The 12,624-nt window shown below is 41.5% G+C and overlaps 1 protein-coding gene across 5 annotated transcripts in view; it reads left to right on the top strand.

The window, feature by feature from the left end:
• Nucleotides 1-1,840: 1,840 nt before the first annotated feature.
• Nucleotides 1,841-12,624, top strand: part of LOC117563062 (triple functional domain protein-like) — a 108,173-nt gene continuing 97,389 nt past the window's right edge. For 4 of the 5 annotated variants that reach the window (XR_004571652.1, XM_034241225.1, XM_034241224.1 and 1 more), the window contains exon 1: nucleotides 1,841-2,145. Coding sequence is in view for 4 of the 5 variants with exons in the window: in XM_034241225.1 (XP_034097116.1) it covers nucleotides 2,076-2,145 (70 nt within the window). In the remaining variant the exon portion in view is untranslated. The remainder of the gene's footprint in view (nucleotides 2,146-12,624) is intronic. The other variant, XM_034241223.1, reaches the window with a different exon arrangement.

The raw sequence follows: 12,624 nt of genomic DNA, 5'->3' as shown, positions 1-12,624 counted from the left end.
TTCTTGTACTTAAAACAGTGATGCTGTACATGCTATTTGATCAAAACTATTAAATGGAAGAGGAGAAGAGTTGATCACTTGTATCAGCCTCCCCCTGCTGGACATGACAAGTAATACATCAAGATTAACAAAATAAAACCTATTTTATGTGTATAAAAGACCGTAAACAGTCAAAGCAATCTATATATATTTTTATTACATATTTGTTCAGTTCTTATCAGCTTTTGGTTAATGCATCTATGAAGTATTGATAAGCAATGAAGCCAATGATAATGACAGAGGACACACATGTCCACACAAAGAGAGAACAGATAAAAAACAGTCCATCAGGTGTGCTAAACAATTATTTAAATAATTCATATAATATGCTCTGCAGTCCTCCACTGTGTTGAATGAATATGTTACAGGCAGCTACAGGTCCTTTTCTATGTTGAGTTCCCAGTTAAAACAAATGATAATGCTGTCTCATAAATAAATCACTCTAGTTAATGCTGCTACATTTCCACTTCAGTTGGTTTATATACAAAACTGAAAGTCATATGGAGCATTGTGCAGTGCAGTTTGTGTGGGGGAACTTTGATGCTTTCAGTACTCAGGAGGACTCTTCCAGAAACTATTTATTTGGCATTAGCTGAAGAGGCCCCAAATGTCACTTAGTACCAACCAACAAGCTGTGGATGATCACTGTGTAATAATCCGCAAGTAAGCAGCCGCATTATCCTGATTATGTTGGATCAGTAACACAGGCGTCAGAATAAATCCTGCTTTGACTAGACCGCAGACTTTCAATCAGTGCGGTGCAATCACTGGAAAACTGGACATCCCCTGCCCTGGCCCCTGACATGCACAAACTGTTAGAGTTTCTTCTTTGGTGACTAGACCCAAGGTGATAAGAAAAGGGCACTCTGTTCCTATTTCATGTGTTTGGATAAAAGTGTTGGTTAAATAAATGTAATGTAAGAAAAATGAACGATGGTCGTTGTTTATCTACAATAGTATCTTGTCCAAAACTGATCATCTGTAATATTTAATGAAGTGGGTCTGCTTTTTGTTTGAATTGTTTCTTTAAAAAACCCGATTGAAAGACAGTGAAGGATGGAACAATAAACAAGAAGTATGCTTTGTGTCAATACAATAAAAAAACAAAAGTTTCTTATTCTTATATTTTCTTCTCCAGCAGATGGCCTCAGTAACACACCTCGGCTCACAAAGAAAATAAAAATAATTCCTTCAAACCAAACAGCTGACTTTTTCTATTTCAATTGTTTGTATCCGGGAGCTTTCACCACTCTAGTCCTCCATTTACGCATGAGTAACATTCACCCACTTGCACAATCAACAGTTAATTAATCATAGTCTGTTAAACTTCCCTAAAAGTTGATATTTTCCCATCAGTGACAGTGAGGATTTGGCTTAAATAGACAATAAACCTGTCATTGAGATAAGTATCACTACTGACAGCCATGGTTTGTTCTAATAATCTAATCCATTTGTAGTTTCTCTCCTGGTTTTAATATGCCATGCTTCACTGTCAGTGGTGTAAACAAGTAAGGAACATTGACTTCTACTCCACTTCAATTCAAAGGTATTTTGATGCTAATGCTATTGTACTTTACTTGTAGTATTTCTACTCTCTGGTATTTTCTACTTTTACTTAAATACAATTTCTGAGTACTTCTTCCACCCCTGTTCACTGTAAATCGGCCACACGATGACTGCCGTCGGTCCTTGATGACCCACCGTCTGCACATTTCCGAAAGCTTACGGAGATTCACCGAGCAGCGACCCCTCCCTCCTCCTCCTCCTACTCCTCCTCCTCCTCCTCCTCCTCCCAGCTACAGCTACTCTCCCCTCGGCTTCACTCCGAGGAGGAACCCGGTGCCCCCCGGCTGATCGTTTCCAATTACGTTACCCCAAGATGGAGGTTTGCAGATGGCACTGCTAGCTACTACGAGTCTCTGTGTCTTTAATCAAGCTTTTCTCAGGACAGAAGTGATTTTGTGCCATCTTTCTGTCGTGTGTTTTGGGGGATCTACTTGGGAGACTCTGAGCTCCAGGTCCGGGTTGTGGCAACCATGAGCTCCGGGGAAGGAGCGGAGGAAACGACGAAGGACGCTGGAGAAATTGCGGCGTTCTTCAAGAACGGTAAGCCGAAAAAGGAGATGGATAGTCGGAGTAGTATTTACTGAGAAGCTGCTCCTCTTGGTGCACAAATTAGGGACATTGGGTGCTCGTACAGGGAAAAATAGGGATTAAAATGCCCAATTACTGTTGTGAATGAAGTGTACAACATATAGCAATGACTAACGTAGTCGTGGAAATCACTTAACATGTGTTTCTTGAATGCATTTATCTAACAGACGCTTCAGTATTTGATTCAGAGTGGTGTAGCCAGGGCAACGTTAGCTACATCGCTAATTTTCCAAGTTCCATCTTCGGACACCTCCCCTAGATTTGTCAAAGCTCTCCGTGTACTTTTCTTTAAAAATACATTATTCTGTGTTTTTATCTTTCCATGACACTCCTTAAGCTCGTTAACACCACTGACAGGTGTGAAAATTAGGTTGTAAAGTGTATTTTTGACCCAGTAAATGTAAGAAAAGAGGAAAACACAAGGACTGCAAACATATGATTTTCGTACAGCTAGACCCCATCACAATTGAATCCAAGCAACTTTTTCTAATTAAAATGAAAACGCAGATATAAATCCGTATATCTTATATATTATGTTTTATATATCCAGTGCATAACATGTAGACGTTGCCGAGAGGAAGGAAAATAAGCAGGTCAGAGCTGTCCGATAATGGACTTGAGTGTTCATAACTAGTTTCAATATTAGCTTCCAGTATTAGCATGTGAGCTAGTGATCCTGAATCAGATTCAGCGAATCCTGGCTGTCTGCTTTGGTTAGCCATGCTAGCTACTTTAGCATCGCTAGCCTGCCAGTGAGTTGACAAAGCTCTCGTGTATCTGAACAGCTTGAATGTGTATTCAATACAAAACATAATACAGTATTGGTGTATTTTAAATACACTATCCCAATGACTTATTGTTTGTCGTTTTCTGTGCTGTCAGAAAATAGCAGAACTGTGGAAGCAATGTAAACAATACATGGCGTGGCACATAGAGCCTGGGTGTGCACTGTGCAGGATAAGCTAGCTTTGCAACATAGCTATCAAGGCCAAAAAGGGCTGCCTATTATCAATAACACGGTCTGTTGGTTGTTATAACACCCGAGAATGTCAGTGACAGTGATTTACATATGAACTATTGCTTATAGACATTATTATATGTGGGAAACTTGCATGTTCATGTCGCTAACAATAGCTAAGTAGGCTAATTAATCAGCAAGGACTGTGACTTGAAGTCCCAACACGGGCCTACAGTGATTTTTAAAGGCTGCAACAATGGCCCTTAAACGGGTTTTAAATGAGAATTCAAGTGGTCCTAATAAAAATGAAGGGATCTGAGAAATATATAGATGTTTTATTCTACCCAGCAGACTTTGCATTATGAAACTGTTTAAGAATATTTTATTTTCTATTAATTTCCATGTCCATATCAGTGTAAGTGTTTTGTACAAAAATAACACAATGTTTGTAATTGGAGTTTCCTGAGATACAGTTGCATTAAATAGTGATCCATGGGTGAATGCCTGTCTGTGAGCTTATGGGCTGCACTTGGAAATGCCAGATAACCCTCCAGCTATTTTCAGTGTCAGCTAGCAGTGAATTAGATCCGGTGCCTGTTGTCATGTCTGCCAGTGTCATCATAAAACTCCCCTCTCTTTGGCAGCTTACTTTTTATATGCATTTAAAACAAGTTTATCCATGGATCAATAGCTGAAGCTTGTGTTTTATATGTGTAGTAGTAGTAGTAGTAGTGGGGAGTTTATTTCGCCAGGTGACATTTGCATAAGTGTGCGATACTCAAATATGAAACTGTGGCATAAGAGAGAAATTGAAAAACAGAAACTAGGAATGCATTCCCAAGCCAAAACCCTGGCAGTTGAAATGCACTGTCACATGTGGGACCTTTTGTGGTGGAAGTGAGATTTTGAAGCAGAGTTGGAGGGGAGTAAACAAGCAGGAGAATGCAGAGTATTGACATCCAGCCTCTGGCTCCTGTGGTTTTGTGTCTAGCGAGATAATAAGCCACAGAGGGAAGTTCAGTATCCGTATTGAGCTGATCCGATGGCTTCCTTTCATGGAGAGAGGCGAGAGGCATCATGTAACTCACTTGCATCCACACTTTGTATGTTTTGTTGATGGTGCACAGCTGCAGCCCTTCTGCCTCATTGTTAATCAAATCTGCTGCTAATTTGTAGCATAATAAAAAATGTTTAGATATGCCTCCTCTTATTACCACAATGCCATCTGCTGTAGATTCATATTGTAGTTTAGAAATAGCTTTTTATTTACTAATAGAGCACTTAAATTGACTTTTTTTGGTTTGTTTAACAGAAGAAGTGACACGAATAAATTGTTTTTGTCTGTCTTACATTTTTAGAGCAGCAGTGGGGATCCTTCTGAAATAATAAAAAATATATTGTTGATTAAATACAAAATAAATCTGTGTCTGTCTTGCATAAAAATACACTTTTATTATTCTGCTGCCGGTGTAATTAAAAATCACACAAATATTTAACAATTAGAATGATTAACATGTCAGGCCTGTCTGTACTTGAAGCATTCTCTGCCCATTACTCTCGCTACAGTAATGGACAGACCCGCACTTTGGACAAAGCAGGCCTTAACCAGACCTCTACTACATCTGATCTTAAACGAGATCTTAACTCAAACCTGACAGTTCATTGGAATCCATGTGTTTGTGTCCTTAAACCTACAAATGTCCCACTGGCACTCAGCTACAATCATAAACCATGTGTTGTCAAAATGCTATCATAAGCTGCTTGAGGACTTTAGGAGTATATGTTTTTTTTCTCCAAAAACAACAGACCTTGTTAAACAAACCCCTAAAGCTACACTTAGCAATGATTATGTGTCACTGAGCAGGTCCTTATGTTAAATATGACCCACGTTTTTTCAGGTGGTACGGCTGATTATTGTTAGCTGCGGCCTTAGTGTTGTTGTTCTCCCCGAGAGAACCTGGCACCATCAGTACTACTGTTATGTCACTGAGCGCAACACGAGAGTGATTGACAAGACCACCTACATTTGGAGATAATGATAACCGTGGACCGATATTTACTGTACACGGCAGACTGGATTTGGCCAAGAGGGATTAGATTTTTGTTTTAAAGTACATCATCTGTCTCCATACCATGTTAAATGGCTGTAGTAACACTTTCCTGCTCTGTGTCTTGTTGGTACTACACCCAATCTGTAGTTCTTTAAAGTTTTGTAAAACTAAACTGGCACTGAATGCATTCAAACCATTTTTGTATTCTTTCTTTGCAGTCACATAGTATTTATATTATTGTCTGCACAAGCAAAACATACAAAACCAGACAAGGGCTGTTTTCTATTCTGAGAAGCAGAGAATATACAGGAAGTGCAAAAAGCAGTTGCTGTACAGTTTTTCAACTCAAACACAGTTTTAAAGTAAGACATCCTTTCTGAAACTCTTTCAGATTCAGAGTTCAACCCAGTAGTGAAACCACCACAGGCCTGTGTATAGTCTACCAATGGCTTTTGTGCAATGAGCTCGTTGGAAGGCTTCAGTGTCACGTTCTGGCTCTCCCCGCCTCTTTGTTTTGCTCGTGAACTTCCTCCTTATAGATCTAAGAATCTTGTTTTGACATGCACAGGTTTGAGTGTCTTGCCACAGGCTATGCTTTTCCATTCCCAGCTCCACATCTCTTTTTTCCATCCTTTGGCATTCCTACTCTTCGTCTTTCCCATGTCCTCCCTCTTTGCTTTCTTCCCTTCTCTCTGTCCGACTGCCTGCTGTCCTAGTGTTCGTTCGCCAATGTCTGCTCCATGTTTTCTCCCTCCCTTATTCTTGTCGGGCCACAGTCCTAATGCATAATGACAACTTATTAAAAAAAATGCGCTTCCCCTCATCTCTCTCCCCTGCCTTCCAGACTGGAATTAATACCCCGGCCTCAGAGCTCTGAGACGGGGAGTTTTGTTGTGGCATGTTGTCAATCATCAAGTTATTATCTACGCTAAACATATCTTTGGCTACACTGGTGACTAAGAGGCTGATGGAGTGTTGATTTCATAAAGTTATTACTTGTTGATAGTGTGGTATTCACAGTGGGAAAAAAAGGCACTTCATGAATGAAGAGGTTGGGTTGTATGTTTGAATGAGCATTGCAGTGTACGTGTGTTAGTGCAAGAAAGGGGGGAGAGAAATCTGATCCAGGGCTTGCATTTATGACTCAGGCCCATTCACCCAGGATGAGGTCTGCACACACTTACACACACATGCACTCTACACACTAATGGATATTGATCCAGGAGATGGAGACTGATTGGGCTCCCTCAGTAAAGGTTTCCTCCAGGCTTAAAGCTGCCAAGTCAGACACACAGCAGAGGCTAAAGCCCTAATGCTGTACAGAGCAGATTCTCTTTATCGTCCTGTGTTTATGGGATGGAACTAAGCATAGGATTAGTGCATCACAGATCAATGCAAACGACTGATTGAAGGGTGGGCTTGTTGTCACTTTGTTTCCCTTCCGGAAACGAGATGTTTTACCTAAGTACTTGACAGGTTGCTCTGAACCTGTGATCAGAGAGAAACTGATAACTCAAGATCATATTGCTTGGGAGAGACTGATTTTAAATTGGACATTTTCCATGCTTGTACTTTTTTTTGGGAGGGTTCGAGATTGTCTTACATGTTATGTTAAAAAAACACAATTTGTTTGTAATACTCTCTTTCCTGGATACACCTTTATCCACCCAATATCTATAACATAATTTTGTTAAAAAATGTGTGTTTTCTGATCGAGGGCCTCCCACAAAAACCTGACTTTATTTACTTTCCGTCTTTTAAGCCCCTAGTAAGAGCCACACCCCCAAAACACTGGATACAACATTTCCCACAGTTCTACTTGATAGCCCCTGATGGCATAATCATTTTATTCTATTCTGACATTGGAAAGCTCCCTTCAGATGCACTAAAGACAACTGTTTTGTTTTCATAGGCTGATTAGGCATCTTCATTCCAAGTTAACTGAACGTATGTGTACATTCAGAGGAGTGCCCCTTCAAACCCCTCAACCAAACCTCAGTTTTGCCAGCCAAGTACTTCCTATATTTGGGTGATTCTCACGAAACCACCTTTGGTCATGTCTGTGAGGAATTGACAGACAAAATTACAAAAATAATCAAAATAATCAATTCTATATCAAACTGCATTGTGTATTGTATGTGGTACTATTGCTATTTTTGTAGTTGAGGTAGTAATTCATATTTTTTTCACCATTTTTCCATGTAGAAATTCATTACCGTAATGAGTTTATTTTTTTACATTTAACCCCAAAAATATCACAATAAATCTGCACAATTTAATAAATACAAAAAATTGTTGAAATGGTACATTCTTGCTGGTAATATAATTATTTTGGGTCTAAGATTTATGAATTAAAATATTTTTGGATTAATGTGTGTGTCCGGAGCATGTGAAGTTCATTACCGATGCACTGCCTATTTGGCCCAAGACCCCAGGAAGTGCGCCGGACTCAGATGAAAATATTCGTGCTGGCCAAACGGCGGTACTACACTTCCGTTTGGTTGCCAGGCCCGGAAACACTTTTTCCCATTGACTTACATGGGGAAAGAGTGGTCTGTAAATCGTTGGATAATTTTTTAAAAACTGAATAAACTACCCAGTATGAACACTTGTATAGCCCTTATTAAAAACATTCGTTCCTCAAGTTGTAATAATGTGCTAATAACGTTATTCTGAGAGTTATTTCCCTCTGCATTATGAACGCGCATCTAACCCACGGGACCGCGCCGCCCGGCACGTTCATGTTACGTGTCTCGACCAATCAGAGCACACTGTGCTCACAGGAAGGGTGCTGAAGCCAGGCTCTGGCTGGAGCTATTGGAGCTACAACGAGCCGTTAAAGGCAGAGAGTGAAATTCAGTGAATACAATACACGTAGTTTACAGAGATGCTGTTTGAAAAACCAATGTGAGTTGCGTTTATCTTTACCCATGGATGCACAATAAGAACGGACCCATATCGTCTTACTGCCATCCCACGGAGCTGTAATAATGGATATATTGCACGTTTGCTATAATTCATTATCATACTACATGGGCTGTATGATTAAATCGTGTACCATAAATGTTGTATTAAATAAAGTTAATATTACTTATTATAAATATATATATATATACAGTGCAATCATTCTTTCATGCTAAATGAAGCTCTGTTGCTTGGATATCACTAGATCCTGTTACAGCGTAATATAAGTACATAACGATTGATGTGTACATTAGCATAATGACTAGCTAGCCGCTAACTGCCGCCTCGTTAATATCAAATCCATCTTAATAACAAATCATTACCATGCTGTCATGAACGCGCGGTGCTGTTACGTGTACGCAAATTGACGTGCTTGATGTGAACGAGCATTTTGGTTAAAGTTGCGCATGCGCTATGAGCGCACATACGGGTACTTCTCAGGCATGCCGGGTAATCTGTGACGTTTCACTCTCTCAAAAGTTGTGCCATTTTATCATCATGCGCTAATGAGCAACTCTCATAGGAATGAATGAGGCCCCGCCTCCCACGCTGTATCCAGTTCTTATTATACATCCATGATTTGGCCCCATTACAATTCCTGTTTGTTTAAATTAGTTTTTTTTTTTTACCCATGATGCATTGCATGGAAGAGAAGATGCAAGATGGCTACAAGGTAAGATGTCCTTTCAAGGTCAAGCTATAGATATGTTAAAGATTCCATTTACTGACACCCCAGTGTACACTACTAACTGTCATTACCGTAATGGGGTATTAGATAATGGTTTTTTAAAGTTATTGATTCCAAAATCAATAGAAAAGTAGCTTTTATAGAGCCAGAATGATAGTGCAAATATTTCTTTTGTAGCATCATGGCTATGCTAACTATTATGCTAGCTAGTGTTATGGTCATTCATTACCGTAATGCTGTTACGGTAATGAACAAAATTGTTGCGGTAATGAAAGAAATGTGTGCAGCTATGTATGGTGAGCTTTAACTATAAAGAAATAATTTATATACTGTATATTATTTGAATCTAATTTATTTAATGAATACTGAATCCCTCTTGAAATTAAGTTCAGAAAAGGTGGAAAGGAAAAGGGCAGCTTCCAAGGTGAGGGTGGTGAAGCACAGAGAGAAAGTGTACAGCAACCCAGAGCTGCTGGAAGAGTACAGAAGGAAGGAAAGAGAGAGGTTAGAACAGGACATCTTCACATTGTGTGTGAGAGAGAGAGTGAGTGAGAAAGAGGGAGACACTGAGAGAGACTGAGAAAGAGAGACAGAGAGAGACTGAGCCAGTGTTTCCGCCAGGGGGCCGTCTTTCCGTCATTGGATGCCCTTTTTCAGCTCGGAACGCCCTCAACTCGAGCCGAGGCGGCCCAAAAAAAAAGATTTATCCGAGAGATCGACAATTTTATCGTTTAAATCAGGGGTTCCCAAAGTGTGAGGCGCGCCTCCCCTGGGGGCGCCAGAGAGCTTAAAAAAAAAGAAAGAGAAACAGTGAAATCTAGCTAGTTAACTTCAGCTAACTTTATGCGAGCGGCAACATATGGATAGATTTTTAGTGAAGTTACCTAAAGTGAGAGAGGAGACAGCGTCTGTCAGAAAACGGAGGAAGTATGACAATGATTATTTGAAGCTAGGATTTTCATGGACCGGTCCTGATGACACTCCACTGCCACAGTGTGTTATCTGCAACGAGGTGCTAGCTAATGATAGTATGAGACCATGTAAACTCCGGCGTCATATTGAGACGGAACACCCGTGTTTGGTGACCAAGCCACAGGAGTTTTTTGACCGGAAGCCCAAGGAATTGCAGTCACAGAAAAATGTCATTGACACATTTAGCACTATGAATACAAAGGCAACAGAAGCATCATACCGAGTGGCGTTACGGATAGCTAAGGCAGGTAAACCTCACAACATTGGTGAAACGTTACTCCTCCCTGCTGCTAAAGACATCTCCGTCTCAACTATTTCTCTCCGAGTGCAACGTATGAGGAAGCTGCCATCCTTAACCTCAACATGTTTAAAACATAAAGATAAAGAGGTTTAAAAAAGCTATTGTTTAATGTTTTAAGGAGGTGACGCTCAGCCAATCAAAAAATAGGAAGGTAGCGAAAACAGAGCATTTTATGACATTTTCTCACCTTACATTTTCTCTTTGATATGCAATTGAATACCCCTGCATTATAGCAACAACAACAATAATAATAATAGCAATAATAATTGGGAGTGGGGGCGCGGCTGTGATTATGTTCTCTGAGGGGAGGCTCACCTTCCCACACTTTGGGAACCCCTGGTTTAAATGACAAAAAGGAAAATGACATCCCTCTGTTGGAGGGGCAAAGGAGGCTGGTGGGATTTTTTTCGCCGCCAGCAAAGCCGGTTCCTGTGACGGAAAAAAGTGTACTGCCAGCGAGCCTTGCCGTTGGCTATCAGCCCGAGCCTGAGTTGCCGCCATCCTAGTCTCCACCAGCATCCCCCGCCCGTGCAGGTGCCCCGAGGCCGGAGTTTTCGTCATCTAGCCTCCCACCCCACCCAGAGCCTACGCCATCTGACAATGTCACTTCTAGACCCATAAGCCACGAAGAGAAACCGGTCAGCCACAACAAAAGGAAGTTTGTCGGAACCTGGAAAATGAAGTTCCCGTGGTTGTGCTATAACAAACAAAGTCATCAAATGTATTGCACACTATGTGTAAGGGAAAAAAAGCACCGCGGGGACGTCCAACTTCAGGGTGAAGACTATAGAGATGCACATAAAGGGGGTGGATCACAAAGCAGTGCTAGATGCACAGCATTTACGAAGAAACAACGTTCAAGTTGCCGTTAATCGAATGGTCTGTGCCAGATCAAAGGCGGTAATTGCGGCCAAGAGGAACGTGTATTACCTGGCAAAAGAACTGTTGCTGACTCACAAAAACAAAAGCTTGAATGAACTGTGCATTCTGCAGTGAAGTGAAACCTTGGCAGAACTACGCGTTTCAGAGAACGCCCTCACAACGACATAGTGCAGGACATGCAGTGCGCCGTAATGTGCTGAAGGAGGATTTAATTGCAAAGTTAAATAACTCAACATTCAAGGGGCTCATGACTGACGAGTCCACGGACATTTCGGTGGAAAAGCTTCTTTGCACATATGTTAACCTAATAAATGGCGGTGACTTAGAAACCCACTACTTGTGCACAGTGGCGTTTCTAGGTGTACAAAACTGGGGGGGCAGAAAGAGGTCGGGGGAGAGAGAGAGAGAGAGGGGGGGGGACAGAGAGAGGGAGGAGAGAGAGAGAGGGGGGACAGAGAGAGGGGGGGAGGAGAGAGAGAGGGGGAGTGTCAAATTACATACTGAAGACCACAGGAGCAACACTGAGCGCATACATTTACGTACACAGCGTGGGGATGTCATAGTAATGCACCTTCATACATGGAGTAAAGGTCACCATCACAAAGTAATTCTTAACAATAACAACAACCGTAATGCTTTAGCATTAAAACACCATAGACTGTAAATATAAGGAAAACACAGACACTCATCATCGAGGTCACAATATCAATCGATCCAGCAGAGGCAAAACACAGAAGATCAACAAAATATATGACATAAATGAACTTACCAAAGCTGAAGGCTCACTTGAAAAGAAAAGCGGCACGGCGCTCCTTCCTCTGACAGAATGTGTCTATCACTTTGGGGATGAAGTCCTGTAGTTGCTGGATCAACTGGCTTTCAATTGAAAGCATGGCCAATGCGTTAAGTCGCGGCTGTCCCATGGTGTTGCGAGTGAAAGTCTTTATCCTTTTGAGGGTGGAAAAGTTCCTCTCTGACTCGGATGTCGTCATCGGAGTTGTCACTATTATTTTGACCAAAATAACAGTCTCAGCAAACGTTTCCTCCAAGTTGTTCTCGTGAATGGATTTCAACAGAGACAGGGCAGTGTTTCCAGTGTGAAGCTCACTGTGGCGGTAGAGCGTGGTCAGCTCAGACTTCAACTTCTCCTTGTTTCCCAACGCAGGCCACAGTTTCACGGCGCAGTCAAGCTCAGGTGTAGGAAATGACAGGACATGCTGTGGGAAGAATGAGCTGTCAACAAGCTTTGCAGCGATCAAATGGTCACTCTGAGAGAACCTCTGTTCCACCTGTGAGATGACTGTGTCACAAGCCTCCTTCATCACCGGCGCTGTGCTGCTGACTCGTCGGCCTGGCTCGTCTGTTCCATCATGAGCAGTGGCGGCCAATGCATCAGTTTTCTGCCTCATTTTCTGAACATTTTCCTTGAAACGGCAGAGCGCGCTGTTGATCCCAGGTGCATCGATGCTTCGTTTTTGCAGAGTGTTGTATAGAACATCCACTTCTGGCATAAGCAACGAAAAAAACTCCAGGAGCTGCATAAATGCTCGGTCCCGCAGTTTCTTTGACAGGCCGTATGCCTCACTTATGGTGACCGCATCCCATCCTGGTTGTG

This window comes from Gymnodraco acuticeps, unplaced genomic scaffold (assembly GCF_902827175.1).
Source record: "Gymnodraco acuticeps unplaced genomic scaffold, fGymAcu1.1, whole genome shotgun sequence".
Classification (NCBI taxonomy): Eukaryota; Metazoa; Chordata; class Actinopteri; order Perciformes; family Bathydraconidae; genus Gymnodraco; species Gymnodraco acuticeps.
Note: the sequence above shows the minus strand (reverse complement) of the source record. Positions and strands in the feature narration are given on the sequence as shown.